Genomic DNA, 20720 nt, shown 5'->3' on the forward strand with positions numbered 1-20720 from the left:
TTTTTTTCCCTATTCTCCTCATTATTCTCTTTGATCAGTCCAAGGACAAGTTTAATCATTCATCCCATTCTTGCCCACACTGCATGTCCTATTTTCCTGCTTGATGCAAACTGTAAACTAAGAAAGATGTGTCTTGTTGAGGTTCGTCTTCCCTGATCTACTTCTTGAATTATGTACTTATTTTATCATTTTATTTGCTTGTCGACAACCCACTGTGTCCAGCGCAGCACAGAGCTTGTCTCAGGTGCAGCATCAGACGTGTTGTGTTCACTGCTCACTGGGTGGACAGAGCGCTGTGTCATCACTTCTGTCCTCTATTCCTGGATGCAGGACAGCGTTGTCAAGGTGTTACGTTTAAGAGGCTCTTCAGCTTACATGGGGATATGGGTCAACAAAGGTGGAATCACTCTCCAGCTCTGTGTGCACTTAAGACACCTGTACATTTTATTAATATTTTTTATAACGGTTCATTACTGGCTTTGTGTATAGAAGTCAGTGGTCAGATAAGAGTGTCAAGAGACTGATTTTAGCTTTAAAACACACATGAAGGATAAGGTAGAGACAGAGTGAAGCAGATGGAAGGGGTGAAAAGGTCTCTGTCTCAACCTCTCACACACATGCACATGCTTACAGCTGTGGCCTGATGTTTATTGGACTATTCGGCCTATTTACTAAATAGTTGAAGCTTACACACAATCTGTTTTGCTGTATTTAATCTTATTCTCTTAATATATTTTGATAGTATATGTAGTTTGCTGACTTACACAGTATGCAAAGCTTAAAATGGTGCAAGATGCAGGGTTTAAACTATGCAGGGTTTAGAAATTTGCAGTGCCTTTGAGGATATAAATCAATTACACCACGAGAACAGGGATGTATGTGGAGGCCCGTAGACACCATTTATGTAGTTTAAAAACATCTCATTTAAAAATTTTCCAAAAATTAACCGTTCGCTCTAATCAGATTCTGTTAAAAAAAAATTTAAAAATTCAGAGCTCCTCTTCTTAACTACGAAGCCATCAGTGACTCAACTACAACCAACAGTCATGTGACAAAAATTCATAGTTTTCAGAACTAAACTGAACTGCAGGCAGTGTTTTGTGTGTTCTAAATGCTCTACACAGACAAACACTGTCACATCAAAATTATATGTCGATGATACAATGTTAAACCTACATTTTTAGCATTCTCTAAAACAAACAAGTGTCTTCTTTAACTTTTGTGTTCACATTTTCTTTTTTTTTTATCCCACTACCATGACTGATCTAATATATTTTTTGTCCTGTCATCCCTCCACCCGTGTTTTGTCTTTGACGTTGTCATGTGTTGATGTTGTGGCAACCAGCTGTTCCTGCCAAGCAGGTGGAGCCTTTTCAGAAAAGATCTGAAAACGACTGACGCAGGCAAAATGCAGCAGAACTCATGAGACCCACAGGGAAAGCCCTTCGTTATCTCTAATTACTCCCACTCCACCCGGGTTCAAATTCATTTTGGATGAAGGACCTGCTGTGCTGTGGGCATTTAAGGCCAATTAAAGCACGGTTCAGGTGTCGTCGTGCAATGTGGCTGAGGTTGTCTCCATGGCAAGAGAAATGACCCCACTCCGAGGATCAGAAAATCTTTGCATGCTAAATATTTGTATTTGTATTCATATAGAACATCATTCTATTTTTTTTTAAATTATTGTTATATGAAGTGAAAAAATGCTGTATTATATCATCACTCATTCTCAAATTCAGTGAGGGAAAACAAACGATTTGTAACTATGCAAACCAAGCCTGCAGCAAGGCTTTTAGAGTAGACTAAGGCCTGCTGTCAATCCTCTTATATTGTGCCTCTCTGAAACTGGATTAGTGAGTAACACCTACGTTTTGGCCGCGGGTCACTTTGGAGGGATTTCACTGAATGGGCCTGAAGCTGCCACTGGCCTCATACAGGCCTAATGATAATACACTAAAGACTTTCCCCTTTGTTAAAAAAAACACCTTTGGAAGAAGATTGCTCATTTTCAGAGGATTCTTTTCATGATCGCCATCTGAAATATGTGACATCCTAAAACTAACAGAGAGGTGTTTAATTCTGTGATATGTCGCCTGTGAAGGGAGCTGTTTGTGGAAACGCACAGGAGCCTTCAGAGACACTGACTGCGGGACGTAAGTAGCTCTCCAGGGTGCTGAAGTTGTCTCCAAACGACAGGACGCAGGAGCCTGAGCTCTCCCTGACACTGACAGCCCATAATCCCAACACCATGACCGGGCTGTGCCTTCAGCAGAGCCACAGCAGAGGGGATAGGTAAGGTTTTAGGGGGATGGTTAGTTGACGACTGAAAAGCAGACACCTGTGAGACTGTCTAATCGGACCCTGGAGCTGTCCTGATGGCATTAAAGAAGCGGTAAGTGCGTAAATTCAGCCCCAGAATACTCATTATTGGTGTTAATCTGAACACGAGGAGTTACTGAGACTTTAATCTGTGCTCGTTTCGCAGGTTTCAGTGCTCTAATTGACAGTTAATTCACAGTGAACGCAGAGATTCACTACCTTGGACACCCTGGAAGGACAATGCAACATTTTCCTCCTAATTTCAGAGGGGCGCTATTTGAGTCCAACCATCAATGTGCACCTATAATTAAAAGCAGACCAAGTTTACCTTCACTGCCCTTTTATAACCTCCTGTTATGGGCTCTCCTGGGAGTGTTGACGCTCCCTTGCTGTGTGCGCTGTTTGATATTCAAAGTGGGGGTCTTGGGCCCCTGGAACTGCGACCCGGTCTACTACAGGGCCCTTCCTGCCACTGCGGCCAGGCTGGCGGTGGGTAGGATAAACGGAGACCTGAGTCTGGATCTGGGTCTGAAAATGGACTTCATCATCCTCCAGGAGCCCTGCGAGACCTCCAAAGCGCTCACTGCGTATATTTACTACGAGAAGCTGGCGGATGCGTTCGTCGGGCCCACTAACCCGGGATACTGTATTGCAGCGTCTCTGCTGGCCAAGACCTGGGACAAGGCCCTCTTCTCCTACGGATGTGTTACCTACGAGCTGGACCGAGTCGCAGCCTATCCAACGTTTTCCACGACGGTGCCGTTTCCCACTGATGTGCTATTCATCGTGTTGAAGCACTTCAGGTGGGCCAGCGTCGCTGTGGTCTCATCCAATGAAGATATCTGGATGGACGCTGCAGGGAGAGTGGCTACTGCTCTGAGGAGTAAAGGGCTTCCAGTTGGACTCGTTACTTCTATGGGGATCAATGAGACGGAGGTGGAGAACACGATGAGGAGGATCCAGAACGCAGGAGAAGTCAAAGGTGAGTGTAAGGAATGTGCGTAAAATGTGCGCAAGATCATTATATGTGCAAATAACTCAATCTCTGTGTTATATAAACACATGGAGAAGATATTACATCACAGCCTGCAGTAGTGAAAGAACAGTCTCTTTCAGGCTTTTCACACCACCACCTGACCAGGAGACCATTTTGAAAATGCAGATTCCACCTTGTGATTAAGCTGAACAGAGAACTAAATATGTTTGCCATCTCCTCTATTTTTATGCTTTTACTAAAGTCTATGCTAGAGAGCTGTTGGGGAGGAGGAGGAAGAAAGAATTAGTCACCAAACTGGATTCGGAAATTATGTTTCTTGTAAAGATGTTTAACAAGTGGTTTAGTTTCAGATGTTTTGCAACCTCTTAAATTCATAAATAATACGTAAAAGTTATTTGAGCATCTGTTCTGGTGGAGAGCTTTTCTGACTACCAGCTTTGCTGAATTATTCCAACACTCTTGAGGGGAAAAATGAGCAGAATCAATGACCTTAAGTCCACTCCAGTAAACAGAAAGTACAAACAAGCTGACCAGATCTCCAGAGCACCTAAACGTTGTTCCAAAATACATTAACTTAAATACAGTTCTTTATCCTGCTCAGCCTGCGTCAGAGGCCTCCCTAAAGTGTGATTATCACCTGATTCTCACCTCCTATCACGAGTTCCATCTCTGCATCATGTGGGATCAGCTTTGCAGGCTTTGTTGAAACTCAAAACCTATACAGTCTTTGTTTTGGGTACATCTTGAACATTGCGGCCTGCAGAATTTCCTCGAACAAGCATAATGACGCATGGAGGGTTGGCTAAACAGTCTTGGACACATCATACATGGTCCTTCTTCACATACCATGATTTCACCCATCTGATTATTTAACATCCTTACATTTAGCTTGTGTGACTCTATATTTCTACATGCATGTTAAAGACATGTAAACACATAGTTTAAATAGCCTAAATGGTTATACACTTAATGATATTTTCTTGACACTGTCCAAATGTCAAAAGTACTGCAGCTAATTGCAAATTAGCAGTGTGCATTGCAGTCTCTTTACTCCATGAGAACATTCAGTACTCTTTCCAACATTGTATTTGCATATTGGGATATTATAGCACTGATTTATCTCATGTTATCACACCACAATGTCCATTATCACTTTTTTAAAATACAGTAGAAAAATATATTTTTGTGTTCTCTGTTTCAGTCATCATTATGTGTATGCACTCCATCCTGGTCGGAGGTGAGCAGCAGGCTACTTTTCTCCTCAAGGCGCAGGAGATGGGTGTGACTTCAGGGAAGTATGTGTTTGTGCCCTACGACACCCTCCACTACAGCCTGCCCTACAACAACGTCTCCTACCTTGCCTTGCAAAACAACAGCCGGCTGAGGGAGGCCTACGATGCTGTGCTCACCATCACTGTGGCCTCAGAGCCTCTGTCCTTCAACGAGGCGTTCGCTGCAGCCAAGAGGAGCGAGGAAGTGACGCTGCCGCTGCAGGCGGAGCAGGTAGGGGAGAGTTTGGATGTCACAGCGTGATATTAATAGATGGCTTTCACTTTGTCTTTTTAATATACTGACCGGGAAGCGATGCCTTTCTGCCAGTTCTTTAATGTTGGATATGGAGGACAAAATCCACATTCCTCCCATGCAAAAGTTCATCATAAATTCCCTCTTTTTTAGTATTTCTACATGCCGGCGTGTTTACTTCATGTTTTTAATATTGCATATTCTCAAATGTTTTCTCATGTTTTTGTATGTTTCAACAAATGTTAGCATATGTACACAGTAATGAGTAAAACATGAACTGGCTGCTAGTTGAATTTTATCACCATACATGTCTAATTCTCATTTACATTCATGCATATCAATCAAAAAGATCCTACATACTTATATTATTTCCATATTTGTTGTGGTTGTTTTTATTAATGTTCCTATTTTCAATTTTAAATGATTGAAAGCTTTCTCTTGTGTCTCTTCTAACTTAAACTGTAGGTCCACCCCCTGTTTGGGACCATCTATAACAGCATATACCTGCTGGCTAAGTCCATCCACAACGCCAGGAAAGCAGGAATGCGGCTGTCAGGATCAAACCTGGCCTACTTCACAAAGAACACAACTTTCTCCGGTTTCAACCAGAAGGTCAGGGTGGACACCAGTGGGGAAATTAAGACCAACTACATCGTCCTGGACTCTGTCAACTGGGGGAATCAGCTGTACCAGACCTATCTGGTGGATCTAACATCAGGGAAGCTCCGTTTTGCAGGAAGATCCATTCATTTTCCAGGAGGATCCCCTCCTCCGTCTGATTCCAGCTGCTGGTTTGACAAGACTGCCATGTGCACGGGAGGTAAGAGCATCTGTTGTTCGTGTGATTTACTCATTCTTCACGTTTCCACGGCATCTTGTGTATGTGTTTTGTCATTTATCTGTCATCCTCATATCCCACAACACCATGTCATATGTTGTCGTCCTCAGGAGTGGAGGTCACCTACATTATAGTAGTGTTAGCTGTCATCCTTGCTCTGGCTGTAGGAGGCATCGCTGTAAGTCTTTACATCAGGTACGGCCTGGGAATACAAACAGATTCATATTATGTAAAATAATGTCACATAGGCTTTGTATTTCTCGTAAATATTTGCAGTTGCCCTCTTTAAATTTCATATCACGATGCTGTACACGATGTGCACATTAATAGAGGTTCTTGCACTTTTACCATAGAGATCGTCTCCAAAGCATAATAACAATAATAGCAATACTGACTATATATTTGCAGAAAAAAAGAAAATATTTGAGAAAATCTTGCCTTCTAAAGCACTTTAAGCACTTTGAAATCATTTGAATGTGTTTTTTCTTTTAATAAGTGGACACTTCCTGATTACTGATTCCCCTTATTTCATATCACATTGTATTAAATTAGGTTGTCAATGGCCATCTTTGTGTTTAGGAAACCTGTTGTCATTGGTTAAGCTATTTTCCTGATCATCTCTCAATCTCTTTGGCAGGAGGAGGCTCCAACAAATCCAGCTGGTCAAAGGTCCCAATCGGATCCTCTTGAACTTAGAGGATCTCACTTTTATCAATCCTCAACTTAGTAAAAAGGTAAGCAGCATCAGTGTCACCCAGTCAACAACATAACATTGAACTCGTCTGTGTGTTTTCTACACTGATGCATTGAATATTAGCCATGAATGAGTCCATGTTTGCTAAATGAACACTTAATTTCTACTAAATCTTCCAGCGGTGTTTCATGTCTTGCAGAAAATTACTTTAGAGGATCTGAGTGAGTCTAAGAGCGCTCTGGAAGACAAATCTGTCGACCGTTCACACTCTGTGAACAGCATGCAGACGGCAACTCATGAGACGACCAATGTTGCTGTGTATGAGGTAGGTTACACTGAGACTCATTACAAGTGTTGCTTCAAGATGAACAGCATCATATGTTTTTTGTACAAAGTATTTGACGAAAGTTGGTGTTAAGGTAAAGGAGTAGTTGGTGTCCTTGTGCAGCTCAAGCTGTTGTCTGTGCCATTAATTGTGTGGTAGATAGTTTGAATCCAGCGTATAAAAAGAAAAGGAAATGGCAGTGTGTAATTTGATCAGATAACTTTTTCTTTTACTCTTATACACTGATGAATAAGTCGACACAATTTCTAATGAGTAGCTTCAAACGGATGGAGCACTTAACTATAAATTTGGTGTGAACATGCAGATTTTCCTTTAACTTGTTTCCATATCCCTATATTATTTCAAAAGTGGTTGATCTTTGGATTATTACGACAAACAACAAAAAAAACATTCAAGTTAGAATTTAGGTTTCTTAAAGGAAGTCAATCAGTGTATTTTTCACAACATAAAAGCTTGATGTCACAATAACAACATGCCTCCACCTGCAGGGCGACTGGGTTTGGCTGAAGAAATTTGAGGAGGGGCACTTCCAGGAGGTGAAACAAAGCACCACCAAGATTTTCACGAAGGTAGAGCAACATGTTCCTGTAGTATAATGGTGTGACAAAGCTGCAGATGTCCTACATGACTTGTATGATCTGTGTTCTTCTCTGCTGTTCAGTAACATTCCTGGAAATACTTCAGAACTTCTGATAATTAACCTGGTATTATGGTCATCGTAATAATAATAGTGTAACCTCTTTTCTGCTTCCTCAGATGAAAGACCTGAGAAACGAGAATGTAAACCCTTTCCTGGGCTTCTTTTTGGACTGCTCCATGTTCGCGGTGGTGACGGAGCACTGCTCACGGGGTAGTCTGGAGGACCTGCTGAGGAATGAGGATGTAAAGTTAGACTGGATGTTTAAATCCTCACTTGTGCTGGATCTCATCAAGGTAAATACTAATACTGATGGCTGTAGGTGATAAAAACATGAAACTTTCAACGTGTGTTGCACATGCCATAATGGCAGTTTTTATTTTTAAAAACCTGCTCACCACTTTGCCATTTTTTCACTGGATTGTGCTTCCAGGGTATGAAATATCTTCACCACAGAGACTTCCCCCACGGCAGACTAAAATCCCGAAACTGTGTGGTGGATGGCCGCTTTGTCCTTAAGATTACAGATTATGGCTTCAATGAGCTGCTGGAGTCGCAGAAAGCTCCTCTAGAAGAACCTCCACCTGAAGGTACCTCCTACTCTGCAAAAAATGAATGATTATCCTATTTCTATGCTTGACAAACAGCCCAATACTAATGATTGTATCCATCATTTTAAACCTAATGGTCATGCTAAGATGAAGCTGCACATACGCACAAAGCCATAAATGTATCACGGTGACTGTTACCACGTCCCAGCTTCATTCGAAATCTTTCCTTTGTTTTTTACTCAGATCTATTTTGGACTGCTCCAGAGTTCTTAAGGGACCTTGCAATTTCTCGTAAAGGGACATACAAGGGAGACGTGTACAGTTTTTCTATAATCCTCCAAGAGGTGGTGGTGAGAGGACCACCGTACTGCATGCTGGGTCTGCCACCTGAAGGTGTGTGTTCTTACAGAGGAAGAGATGCAGAGATACAGAGTTCAGGATTGTGACAGAAGTGTTTGCAACATTTTGGTTTGACTGTGGTACAAGTGAGCACACAGCCAACAGGGTAACAGGATCTTGGTACATATTCTAGTTTGGATTAATGTGTCCAGTCTCCTTCATGTCATCCCTCAGAGATCATCCGTAAGGTGAAGAAGCCTCCTCCAATGTGCCGCCCCACTGTGGCCCCGGATCAGGCTCCACTTGAGTGTATCCAACTGATGAAGCAGTGCTGGAGCGAACTGCCCGACCGCAGGCCGGACTTTGATGAGATCTTTGACCGGGTAGGTTTTAGAAAATGTTTTCTTTTTCTGGCCTTGTTTTCAATCAAATGCACCATTTTTTTTCATATTTTAAATTTTTCATATTTGTAATTAAAATAGTTCAAGATGATCAACAAGGGGAAGAAGACCAACATCATTGACTCCATGCTGAGGATGTTGGAGCAGTACAGCTCCAACCTGGAGGATCTCATCAGAGAGAGAACAGAGGAGCTGGAGGTGGAAAAGCAGAGAACAGAGAAGCTGCTCTCTGAGATGCTGCCACCGTGAGTTAAAAAACACACACTCACACTGTAACTTCATTAATATACGATTGATTTTCTGATTTGTGTAACTTGTCTTGCCCGTTTCAATGCAGTTCTGTGGCTGAAGCCCTGAAGACTGGTGCCACTGTGGAGCCAGAGTACTTCGACCAAGTCACAATCTACTTCAGTGACATCGTGGGTTTCACCACCATCTCCTCCCTCAGTGATCCCATCGAGGTGGTTGACCTTCTCAATGACCTCTACTCACTGTTTGATGCCGTGCTCAGTAACCACGATGTCTACAAGGTCAGAGAATGCAATCAATGTCTCACCATCTGAGTTTTGAGAGACCAGGCGTTTACTCACATGAGGTTTCTGTCATATCATTCAACATTATTGGTCTGTAGTACATTATAAGCACCCAAAGGCACAATGATGTCCCCAGAACTGAACAAATGTGTTGGCCTTGTCCAGGTGGAGACCATTGGTGATGCTTACATGGTAGCATCAGGTCTGCCTAAGAGAAATGGCAACAAGCACGCTGCTGAGATCGCCAACATGTCACTGAACATCCTGAGCTCAGTGGGAACCTTCCATATGCGACACATGCCAGACGTGCCCGTCAGGATACGAATAGGAATCCACTCAGGTGGGCTGGGAGAAAGCCAGAGTCATTATCGCTCATTACTACACAGAATCAAACATCTGCTCCATTTGGCCTTTTGGTCCAGAGGAAGGAATTATTTTCTTCTGCAGTTGATATGAGGCTGATAGTGGGAATTGTTTGAAGGAGTTTTGAGAACAGAAACAAATATAGGTCTCATGGTGTTAGACTTTACAGTGGCCGAGTATTGAATGACATTTTAATTGCCGAATCCATCTTTAAACTGGACTAAACCTTGATAGTAAAGTCTAAGCAACTGATTGATCACTGCCTCACGCACTCAATCAATCAAAAGAACAGACAGGAATTTCTCTGCGTTGATTGATGGGATTATTAGATTTTATTTTTACAGAATGACTTAATTGTGGATTGATTTGTGTCTGCAGGGCCCTGTGTTGCTGGGGTGGTGGGTCTGACCATGCCTCGGTACTGCCTTTTTGGAGACACTGTCAACACTGCCTCTCGTATGGAATCGACTGGGCTGCGTGAGTTTCCTTCACACATCACCACCACGTTTTGTTGCTTCGTCTCATGCTTTCATTGGCCCAATGACTTCATGTTCTCTCTTTTATTTCTCTTGTCTTCTCAGCTTATAGAATCCATGTAAATATGAGCACTGTGAAGATCCTCCATTCTCTTAATGAGGGTTATAAAATAGATGTAAGAGGCAAGACAGAGCTGAAGGTAACAGTCTGGGAGGATTTACTTGTCCGCCGAAATATTGATTAAATGGTTCCACACTGGATTCTATTAACTGTTTGCTTTTTTTGTGCAGGGTAAAGGTATTGAAGAAACATACTGGCTTGTGGGGAAAACCAACTTTACAAAGCCTTTGCCAAAACCACCAGAGATTCGACCAGGGTAAGAGTCTCAATCTAGGACTAATTGCTTCAGAAGTAAAAGTAATAGAGCAAAATGTGTATGTTTAATAAGCCATTAAAACTATCACCATTAACCTCTCATGCCATCTGAAACAGCATTAAAGCCAATAACATCCTGATTTCAAACACCCTACCAGAAGATTATGACTCATTTGCGACTGATTTTGCAAATACATTTCCAGAAATGCCACTTTTTATTATTACTGTAATCAATATGTAATTACTGCATGACACTGATACACTGTGGACTCATGCAAACTGCACCTATCCACGTGTTACTTCAGGGAAGACAATCACGGGCTGAACCCTGAGGATATAGCTGCGTACAGGAGAAAGAAAGCTGAGAAAAAGGCTTGACCTTCTTAGTCCAAACGCAGGAGGTAGAGATCTGCACGCCGGCCGGTGTTGTGTTGTGGAAACAGTACAGTGTTACTGTCCGTGTTTACCGTGTCTGTGTGTGCTGTGCTTGTTGTGACCTAAATGCATGCTATGAGTCTGCACACACCATTTCCACTCATCGATTTCTGAACCTCCCTGATTACTTGTGATCTACTAGTGTAATCTCTTGATCTTATCACCTTCTACAGCTTCTTAAGCAGATTGGGGAAAGCTCTCTTTGTGTCGTACATTCAGTTTTCTGTGGCCGTTCGGCACAGGTCCAAGTAACGCTTTCTGTTTTACTGTGCTGTGGCAGTGTTTTTTAGAGATTCTCACAGCTGTGCTTCAAATTAATGTCTTTGTAAAATGGTTTTAAGTTCATGCTCTCTGTTAACTAGGGACAACTGGCAAGAGATGGTGACAGAGGAGATCAAGACTCTTTTCCGCAAGGCCAACAGGCCGGTGGACAAAAAGATCTGAATGAGATCGAGAGACAGAAATAAAGGAAGAAAGCAAAACTAGAGGAGAGTAAGGAACGTCAGGAAGATGACACATCCAGAGAAAGAGAGAAACTAAGAGCTGGGATGGACAGGCAGAGGACAGCGAGCGCCAGCCAGCCTCTCACTGTGGCTTAATGCAGACTTCTTTAAGAGGATTGTCCATCGACTGGCTAATCTGCCTGCAGCCAGCGCAGCAGAACACAATGGTGCTAATGTAATGAGAGTTGTCACATTACCTGCCTACGTACCTGCTGCCAGAATCACAGGGAAAGGTGCACCCGCTCCTTAATGAAGGATGCACTCATTCTCTCCTCTCTGCACTCACTGGCCACTGCGTGGTCACCTATTACAGGGCAAACCAGAGGTTCACCCATGGAAAGATTGAACGCCCCAAACGCCTATTTCAAAGTGAAATGTTATTTTTCTGGTGATGATGTCTGTATTTAGTTTGTCATAGAAGCTCATGCTAGGGTTATAGAGCCGAGGCTGTTACTTAGCTCTGGCTGGATATTACTGTATATGTTATTAGCCACCCAAAGTTGGAGGCAAAGGCTGCTATTGTATATAATTAACAAAAAGAGAAAAAGACAATCTTGCCACTTTAATTCTACTGTCTTAGGGCAGAAGATCAAACACATTTGCATCCACTACCTTTTTTTTAATGCTGTCACACAAATGTTAGTTTACTCTAATTAAAAAATGGTAACCTTGGAAAGCACTGAATGAGCAAAAGTAGCAAAGGAAACATGTTACCGTTCCCAAAGTGCTCAATGATGTTATTCCAGCACTTAAAATTTTGATTTAAGTTAACTGAACTGAACTGGTTGTTTCTGATACATCTTCAAATGAGGTGACACTAATGCTGTACATGTTTACTATCAATAACAATAACTAATGCAAAATTACGTGTGATGTGAAAAAAAATCATTTATGATTAATGTTTACAAATTTTAGCATTTCAGCATTTTAACTTTAAATCTAAAAATCTTAAAACCTTTCTCTAATGTGTCGGCATGAGGACAAAATCTGTGTTTGTACCTGTTCACTTTGCAGTTTTTCTTAGAATATAAGCATAACCAAATTTCCTAGAAAAGTTTTTGTATGAATCCATAAACTTTCATTGTGTCTTTCACAGCTGGTTTAGCTAAAAGCTGATGCACTATATTGATATCAAAACTATTGTTCCCTCACAGGAGTATGAAGTGTGGGAGCTGTGCACCAGCTTAACAGCACCATCTTCTGTTTAAATTAAGGTATTTGCTAAGAGGCGTTGAGCCAATTTTTGCTTAAGATGATAGACAGGTATAAGGAAATGCCTGTAAAAACCAACTAAAGGAAATAATGCAAATAGAAATAATTTTTTAAAAAATATATTATTTGGTAGAAGTGAAGTAAGATTTAACATTGAAAATATTTTGCTGAACAATGAAACAACTTTTAGATTCATTATTGTCATTATTTTTTTTAAATAATCTCTTATGTCCCCTCATATTAATGCGGAGAGGTGAAGCTTCATTTGTGCTTGTTGTATAAAACAACTTCAGAGTCAGTCAGAAACATGTACATTTTCTAAGTGATATGTTGTCATTTGTCTTGTATTTAATTACTGCAGTGCAAAGTTCAAGGTCTGTGTAAATACAACAATATAAAGTAACTAAGCTGTTTATTTGCAACACCTTTAGTGTTTCTGTGTAGATCCTCAGTCATCTGGGTCATGGTCTTCCAAAGCGCTTCAGCAGAAACTCGACATCTCTTTTTGGTACTTGAAGACGTTTCACCTCTCAACCAAAAGGCTTCTTCAGTTCTAACTGACAAATGGGGAGTCCCAGATAAATATTGTCGAATTAGTGACCCAAGAGTATGATGACTGAAGGTGTCAGTGGTGGTGAAACTTTCTGGTTAGAGATCTCAAGATTGCATTTTAAGTACCTGATAAGTGGTGTAATAAACCCCCTACATGAATATGCTACAGTTTACCAAACAGAAAATACAGGTGCCAGCAAGACTCAGGTTCACTCTATGGATAAAACACCGATACCCAAGATGAGCATCGTTGTATTTGCAGTTCAGCACTGTGAGGACCTCATACACCCAAATTTAAGGCAGACTAAACAGCCACAACACAGGAGCTCCAGCCCTTCAAGACAAGACTCAGCAGCCCCACATACATCTAAGAGATAGGGGACATTCCTCTGAGAACAACAATGTTCCCATTCTAGATAGCTGGTTTGAGATATGAGTGAAGAAAGCCACTGATGTGAAGCTGTAACAGCTATCGCTAAATTGAGTAAGAAGTCTGGAAGACCTCTTCTCAGGTACTTATAATGCAGTCTTCAAATCGCTTGCTGAAAGTTTAATGACCGGTAAGATTTTGAGTCATCCCTGACCTGATGGTTCCACAACCATTCACACCCCGAGGCATGTGAGTCTTGGGTTGTTAATGTGAGTTGGAGGTGATAAAATATATCTCCCCATCAGTCAGTTAGAACTAAATTTTTAAAAAGCCTCTTGGATGAGAGGTGAAATATTTTTAAGAATTAATCATCTACTGAAGCTCTTAGGATAACCTTTAATGTTTGGCTTCCCTTACCCTGTAACCAGTGTTGTTTCTATTTGCAACCAGAGGGAGGCGATATACTTCTCTGGGGAAATCAGTCTAAGACTTTTGTGTCTCTCAAAGCAGTTGCATCATTTGTTAACAATAGAGGAGTCCAGATTTATTATTATTGTTGCAAATTTGGGCTTTTTTCCCATTATTTTTTTAAAGATAATGGTTACATGTTTGAAAGGTCTTATTTTGATTCTTTTGTCATCTTGCTGTTGTATTGCAGCTATACCTGTTTTTTTTTCCTATCCAGGAACTGCAGTAGATCGCTTCCCATTCACCATGAGAACCCTGCACTCCAGTTTTTGCAATAGAGCACCTGGTGTTCTTTTGTCTTGGGTGTTGCAACAAAGATCCCACTAATTTTATTAATTATGGTAGTGGTGGTTAGAGAAATGACCCGCCAAATTATCTGCATACTATCTATGGCAGATTAGTGAAATAATGAAAGGGCACTCCTTGTTTAAATCTCTGCATTCCACACCAGGGAGAATTGTTTGACCTCCAGTCGACTGGAAAGATTGTTATCCTTTTTGGCTGAGATGTGAACACTCACATTCCTGTGCTCCAGAGGATCAGGGTTTGGATGGCATTCAGGATTTTCAAAAATAGAACAGCCACAAATATATTTTCCTTTTTTTTATTGAAAAATGAACAAATTATCATCACACAATTCCAACAGCTTCTTTGTGGGAAATACCTACAGCAACAAAAATGACAGAGTATGGCTGCTGAATGGGCATAAATTAAGCACAAGACCTTTGTCACCTTTCCACTGCAAGCTCAGCTCATGAACAGGAAGGACTCAGTGCAAACTGGCAAAATGTGAGAAGGAATGAGACAGAAATGTAAAACAAGCTTGTGCAAAGATCTTTTCTTCTTTAAACGTTAAAGATATTGCAAGAAAACGCACATGGACTGCAGCCAACTCTGTCAAAGAGAGGATGTGAAGAAAAAGAGATCATACTTAATATAAGCATGTTGTTAGCTCTGCCAATCTCAAATCAAGCATGTTTTTTGTTTTTCTGTGAGAATAACAACATTATTCAATCCAAAGGGTCTTACCACCGAAGCATTTATACAGAATTGTTGCCTGGAAAAGTTTAGTGTGTCTAAGAACAGTCAGCTCAGATATTCAGTCCACAGATTATCTATTGGAATGTGCTCTTGAGGTAACAGTCTTACCAAAATTAAAAAAAAAAAAAAAAAAAACACACACACACACGCACATACACAGTTTCCTGCCATAATGTCACAAATAGTAAATCTACCTGACACAATTCACTGCATTAACATTATAGCTCATCACGCATCTTTTCCCCTTTAGGTCTAACCACTCTGCCAATGTACAGGATGGAGTTGGTCTTGTTGTCTTTCACTAGGAAAATGAAGGGGTGGTCCACGTAGAAAAGCTTGGGGTTTCTCAGCTTGTCAGTGCCGAAGATGCTAGTGTCGTATGGGTTTCCATCAACGTCCAGCTCCAAGGCTGAAGCGTGGAAGACGTTGGAAAGATAGAGGTCCTTCTTTCCAGAGATGTTGGAAAGGTCAGCCTTGGCTTTGTCCACAGCCTCAGTCAGACCAAGATCAGCCAGATGTTTCTGAAAAAGACAGAAAAATATACAATTGCTCCACACACTGGGTCGATGGTTGTTTTTTAAATGTATTTACTGTGACCTTATATATCGTGATGGAACCACCAAAGTGCTACCAATTACCTGCAGGTTGTGGCTGACTTCCAGAGAGACTTTAGGGAGGGAGATGGCTACAGCTCTGTTCTCCATCTTGCTGATCCAAGTGTCCACCTGTTTCCTTGTCAGGAGTTTCTCCAGGCGCTCCAGAGGCTCCAGGTGATAGGGCATGATAAGGATCATGGAGGTCTGCTTCTGGCCCAGAGGCATGTTCAGCACAAAGAGACGGTTCTCTGTGTCCTCATAGAAGTCATAGAGACCTAAGAAGAGCAGACAAATCAGTTAGCTTATCATGTTTGCACTCTTTCTGCAGAATCCTTTTATTTTCAGTTTTGAAGACATAATAAGACCTGAAGCAAAGATGAGAAGCTCACCTGTACGGTGCATCATGGGAACTCCAATAGTGAATGAGCGGGTAACCAGGAAAGCACGAGTGTCAACCATCTTATCGTGGAACTTCTCACTCCAGTGAGCTGTAGGGAAATAAATAGGAAAGACTCATTTACACATCTGCCCAGGCTTCTGACATGATCGAAGGTTTCAGTTATGATCACAGATGATAAACTGAATAGGCTTTGACGCTATTTATACTCACGCTTGAAGAACATGGCGTTGACGATCATGGCTCCATCTGGGTTCTGCACATCTTTGGTGATCTCAGGCAGCTTGCCGTCTGTTGACTTAGCCGCCCACTCATTGATGGAGTTCACAGCACTCCTCTTGTCCCTGAAGTTTATTTTTGAGTGATCATAGTTGTAGTGCTTCTTGCTATTCTTCACAAACTCATCGGCGAAGGAGACGGAGCTGGGGCCGTAGAGGCGGTTGTTGATCTTCCAGGTAGTGTTGCGTGCCTTGGTGTCACTCACCTTGAAAGATGCAACATATAAACTGTGTGTGAAATTTGCAATATACACTATAAAAAGTATTAATGCAAAGTACCGTTTTGAATCAGTCTAATTTGTCTTTGTGCTTTGGTGATGGCGGTTTACTTCTGTGGATTCTATCTATTATTCAGTGAAAGTGCAAAAATCAGGTTTATAACTCATTTAGCATTGTGCATTTCTTCATGTTTTCTGCCACAACTCAATCATTGTTTTCTTCCACTAGGATCACAGAGTAAAGAAAGCGACAGAACAGTAATGTTTTACATTTTACATTTAGGTAGAAACTGAAAACTTCAAGATAACTTCTCCTAAAATTAGGTAAGTTCACGTTTCAGAGGGTACAGACAGTTCAGAGCACCTAGTTTATGACTGGGTCTTCTGGTGGCATCAAGACAGTATGGTGAAGGATGTCAGAATTACTTACCTCAGAGAGGAGCTCTGACAGGCCTGCATGCATCTGCTCATCCTTGAGTTTGTCAGCACTGAGAACGGTTTTCACCTGGGAGGCAGTGGAGGCTTTGCCACCAAGAGCCACCAACCCCAGAGAGGAAGCCACCACCACAGGAGAGATGACGATGTTCTCTGTGTCTTTCTCCTTCGCCATATTGTGATAGAGGCTAAATTTAGTTTTTTGTTTTTTTTAAAAAAAGGGAAAACGTTAATCAAAATGGAAATCGCTGAAACCACAATCAGGCGACTTTATGTCATAGGTGTGCCAAAATTATGATATACGCAATACAAACCTGAAGGCCAGGTTGGCGCTGTTGTCAGCCAGCGTGGTTGCATGGCTGCTCAGCTTCTTGTCCTCTGCAGAGGCCACGAAGGCCAGCAGGCAAAGAGCTACAGCGTTTGTCATCCACATCCTGTCTGTCTCCGAAAGCAGCTGCGGCAGCCTGTGAGCAAGGAACAAAAGGAAAATACGAGGTTGACATTATTAAACCAGAGTGAGTTTGTAGAGCACATGCATATCCAGAACTATAATCATTTAATCATACAAAATTATATCTCAGAAAGAAAATGCCAGGGCAAGACTATACTTGGGATGTGAAGCTGTAGAGGTAGGGCAGGGTTGGTTCAGCCCACAAAGAAGGTTGGGGCTGCCTCCATTTTGAGGCAGACATTTTCCTTGCCACGTCAACAGCAAGTAGAGGCTCAGCTGTGCAGCTAGAGCTGCTGCCCTTTTAGAGTGAAGCTGTGTGCTGACTCGAGGCTGAAATATGATGCTTCTCACTTCTCTACATTTATTCTAATCGTTGCAAACTTTTGCAAAATATTAACAATGTCTCCTTTGAAGTAAGGATCACAAATCACGTTTTTGCACAGGGTGAGACGCGGTGCGGTATTTGGAAGTCTTACATTATCTAGGCAGCAGCACTCTGGACCTTTTTCTTTCTTCTTTTTACCCAGACAAGGGCGTGTGCCTGCTGGCTGTACCTAAATTGTCCTGTAACTTGTTCAAACAAAAGGCCGAATGCATATCCTCAGGCTGTAAATAACCAACTGAACTGGCATCCTGTTTCTCTTGGAGAGATATTTTGTCTGCATCCCTGTATTTGCATATCTGTGATACAGCAGAAATGACTTTCTTGTTTGGATACCTTCAGATGTTTTCATGTCTGCGATTTTCATTCTGAAAGACAAGAGGTGTATGTAGTAATCTCTATAGAGCAAGCAGAGAAAATATATTCAAACTCTCACGGAGACAAACCCTCATAAGCAAAGTTTTTTTTCAATAGTCTCCATCCTATTCCCCAGTTTTCAACACTCAGAATATAAACATTTAATATTAAGTTGGATACTCATCAGTCATTCAAAATCAGACACGTAAACTTTTTTCATTGGCTGTGCGACCCAGAAAAAAAGCTTTTGTCCAATCAGTCGTGCCACAGTCGAGCAATACTAATTCCTCAACGAAAGATTTGAATGTCATTCAAAAGTGGTGGATTAGAGGTAAACAAAAAGCTAAATTGGGTGCATGTGAAGTATCTTCCGGTAATTTGGCTCAACTGACTGCATTTAAATAGCTGGCAAAGCAGTGACATGCAAGAAGCAAAAAAACTATGCTGTAGTAAGTTGTATAAAAAGTTTAAGCTCTGACAAGAAGTTTTTCCTACAAATAAAGTAAAGCATTTGAAAATATGCAGTACAGTCAGGAAAGAAGCAGCAGCAGATTTCAAACTGGTTCAAATGGGGGGGGTGAAATGTGAAACTGTAACTCTGAACCACACAAACAAAGCAGCCCATTCACCCTCTGCATTCCTGCCTGAAAACAAAGAGTTATGCTGCAATCCTCACCTGGCACAGATTTGGAAGGTTTCTCTTCTGAGTTCCTCTTGATTTCTCCTGTGGAAAGCGTGGCTGCAAAAGTCCCTCCTGCTCTATATATCCTGAGAGTGAATGTTCTAGAAGTGGGAATGGGATATTCAAATAAGGGTGTCTGCTCAGGAAGCTGGGAGCTGGGACGTCCCCCTTTGACATTTATAGGGTGGGCTGAAAAACTGTAAGGGCTGAAGTTACCTCCTCAGCACTGCTCTGGAGTCAGTTTTTTCTCTTTCCCACAAGTGACTTCAGACAGAAACTCAGAAAAAAATCAGATTTTTGGTCGGTCTTAGCTGCTGAAATACAGAAATGCTGACTCAATCTTCAACCCTGATTTCATCACATGGAAAAGAAAGATTACGTTGTGTTTCACTGTGAAATAAATTATTCTGTTGCATGAAAATAGATAGTAAGCCAAAGTTGTTGCAGATTTCAGAGGTAGTGGATCACAACTCCTCTGCAATCTCAACATACAGGACATCACTAAATGGGCACATTGTTTCCAAATGATCCCACATATAAAAGTTAGAGTTTGTTGTAGTTGATCTTGTTACACTGATGCTTCATTTGAAATGTGAACATCCAGAAACGTTAAAAGTTCCATGTGGTAGTTTTCATGCTTCACAGAAGCTGCAGGATCTCCAGCCCTACCCCCACCTCCACAGTGCCACGTCTGTCCAACTCAGCTGCTGATTGCAGGGTGCCTGAAGGATGGGGGTGTTATGGAGGACCACTGTCATAAAAACGTCCTCTTCCTCACCACAATATCCCTTTTTTAACTTGTATTAGAAAATTTTAGCAAAACAGGGTGTTGATACTTGTATAAAGCTGTTCAATCTTTACCTAAACACATTAGATTTACATTAAGGCCCACATTTTGATGTCAGAGTTGCATATTGTTAGTCATAGCATGATCTTTTCTTGGTTTATTCTTTGTAAGAGCCATACAGAAATCCATGAAGCGCCTATATGCATCGCATGCAGTGTAAGAGCAGAGAACAACATTAGATATACAACTTGTAACTCTGCATTATGTGCACTATAAAATATTGGTTCTTGTGTCTGACACAAAGTTTTTTCCAACCAGAGGAATTCCATCAACCTCTTAATCCCTGGAGTTATTCTCTTTACAGCTCTCAGTAAATTGTCCTGACATGTCAACTGATGAGAGTCTTGCATTTGTAAGTGACTTGAACAAAGGCCTCCAGAACATTCTACGAAAGCTTAAGGAAGAAAAAGTCCTCAGAGACTAATTCCACAGCCCAGTCATTGTTAATTAAGGTTTCATTAAACCACAATGTGCTGATATTGATCTCAATTCATGTGTCTCATTTATACTATCTAACAAATGAGCTGAGGTAACAGTTTCTACAACAGCCCACCAGCAGTCCACAACCCCCGAACTCCTGCAGGGAATGTTTGCTTCTCTGAAAAAGGTGACAGTTTACACTTAAATTCCTCAGCATGTGCAGAGTGAGGGCAACTCCTGGACCAAGCAGGCCTAGTCAAATCTCTAAGCCTCTGTTCAATGAGTCATCCTGTTATTGTCTACCTTGTGTTGCACAAAGACACAAACATAAGAAGAAAATAGGAAGATCGTGGGCATTGTAGCAGTCTGAAGGAAAGCTATGATTGTTATATTTTACTATATGCACGTCACAGAAAAGGTTCCTATAAGATGCAAAGAATCAAGTTCAGTTGGTGCTTTTTCTTAGAACAGAGCAACATGTTAATTCTTGGTTTCTTTAAAAAACAGCAAAGTAAGTCCTGGAGGTTGGGTGGGGGTCAACCAAGACCAAAAAAGTGTATGGTTCCTGCAGTTCCAGCTCACAGTGCCTCCTCTGTGCGGTCTAAATAAAGAAGTTTCCAGATCTTCTCTGGAACACCTCCAAACACATACAGCACAAATATAGTGGTACATTCTCCTCTGA

The 20720-nt window shown here is 41.4% G+C and overlaps 2 protein-coding genes across 4 annotated transcripts; one reads left to right on the top strand and one right to left on the bottom strand.

Moving 5' to 3' along the window:
- The first annotated feature begins 1732 nt into the window (after positions 1–1732).
- gucy2f (guanylate cyclase 2F, retinal) lies at positions 1733–12957 on the top strand. Of its 2 annotated transcripts, none has more exons than XM_055012299.1 (19): positions 1733–2392; positions 2486–3301; positions 4518–4819; positions 5306–5660; positions 5789–5873; positions 6316–6412; positions 6572–6697; positions 7207–7287; positions 7475–7651; positions 7789–7945; positions 8150–8299; positions 8480–8628; positions 8728–8891; positions 8984–9176; positions 9345–9519; positions 9921–10019; positions 10124–10218; positions 10310–10395; positions 10700–11183. In XM_055012299.1, the coding sequence occupies exons 2-19, from the start codon at positions 2560–2562 to the stop codon at positions 10770–10772; spliced, it is 3306 nt and encodes a 1101-aa protein (XP_054868274.1). In that variant the 5' UTR covers positions 1733–2392; positions 2486–2559; the 3' UTR covers positions 10773–11183. The 2 variants fall into 2 exon arrangements, with proteins under 2 accessions (XP_054868274.1, XP_023126953.2); XM_023271185.3 differs by lacking the exon at positions 10700–11183 and adding an exon at positions 11192–12957 and having other exon boundaries at positions 1834–2392.
- Positions 12958–14522: 1565 nt separating this feature from the next.
- Positions 14523–18925, bottom strand: serpinh1b (serpin peptidase inhibitor, clade H (heat shock protein 47), member 1b). Of its 2 annotated transcripts, XM_023271192.3 has the most exons (8): positions 18766–18878; positions 18069–18100; positions 17214–17363; positions 16895–17087; positions 16182–16452; positions 15961–16059; positions 15614–15846; positions 14523–15496 (listed from the first exon to the last, which is right to left on the bottom strand). In XM_023271192.3, the coding sequence occupies exons 3-8, from the start codon at positions 17330–17332 to the stop codon at positions 15194–15196; spliced, it is 1218 nt and encodes a 405-aa protein (XP_023126960.1). In that variant the 5' UTR covers positions 17333–17363; positions 18069–18100; positions 18766–18878; the 3' UTR covers positions 14523–15193. The 2 variants fall into 2 exon arrangements, with proteins under 2 accessions (XP_023126960.1, XP_023126959.1); XM_023271191.3 differs by lacking the exon at positions 18069–18100 and having other exon boundaries at positions 18766–18925.
- Between the last annotated feature and the right edge of the window lie 1795 nt (positions 18926–20720).

This window comes from Amphiprion ocellaris, chromosome 7 (genome assembly GCF_022539595.1).
Source record: "Amphiprion ocellaris isolate individual 3 ecotype Okinawa chromosome 7, ASM2253959v1, whole genome shotgun sequence".
NCBI lineage: Eukaryota > Metazoa > Chordata > Actinopteri > Pomacentridae > Amphiprion > Amphiprion ocellaris.

What these genes read in the sequence shown, in the direction of transcription:
- gucy2f (XM_023271185.3), top strand. Translation starts at nt 2,560, where the DNA reads ATGCAACATTTTCCTCCTAATTTCAGAGGGGCGCTATTTGAGTCCAAC. An exon ending in GCTGGGTCTGCCACCTGAAG is followed by an intron (nt 8,300 to 8,479) that starts GTGTGTGTTCTT and finishes GTCATCCCTCAG; the next exon opens with AGATCATCCGTAAGGTGAAG. An exon ending in TATGGAATCGACTGGGCTGC is followed by an intron (nt 10,020 to 10,123) that starts GTGAGTTTCCTT and finishes TTGTCTTCTCAG; the next exon opens with CTTATAGAATCCATGTAAAT.
- serpinh1b (XM_023271191.3), bottom strand. Translation starts at nt 17,332, where the DNA reads ATGTGGATGACAAACGCTGTAGCTCTTTGCCTGCTGGCCTTCGTGGCC. An exon ending in AGCGCCAACCTGGCCTTCAG is followed by an intron (nt 17,088 to 17,213) that starts GTTTGTATTGCG and finishes AACTAAATTTAG; the next exon opens with CCTCTATCACAATATGGCGA. An exon ending in CAACGCCATGTTCTTCAAGC is followed by an intron (nt 16,060 to 16,181) that starts GTGAGTATAAAT and finishes ATTTCCCTACAG; the next exon opens with CTCACTGGAGTGAGAAGTTC.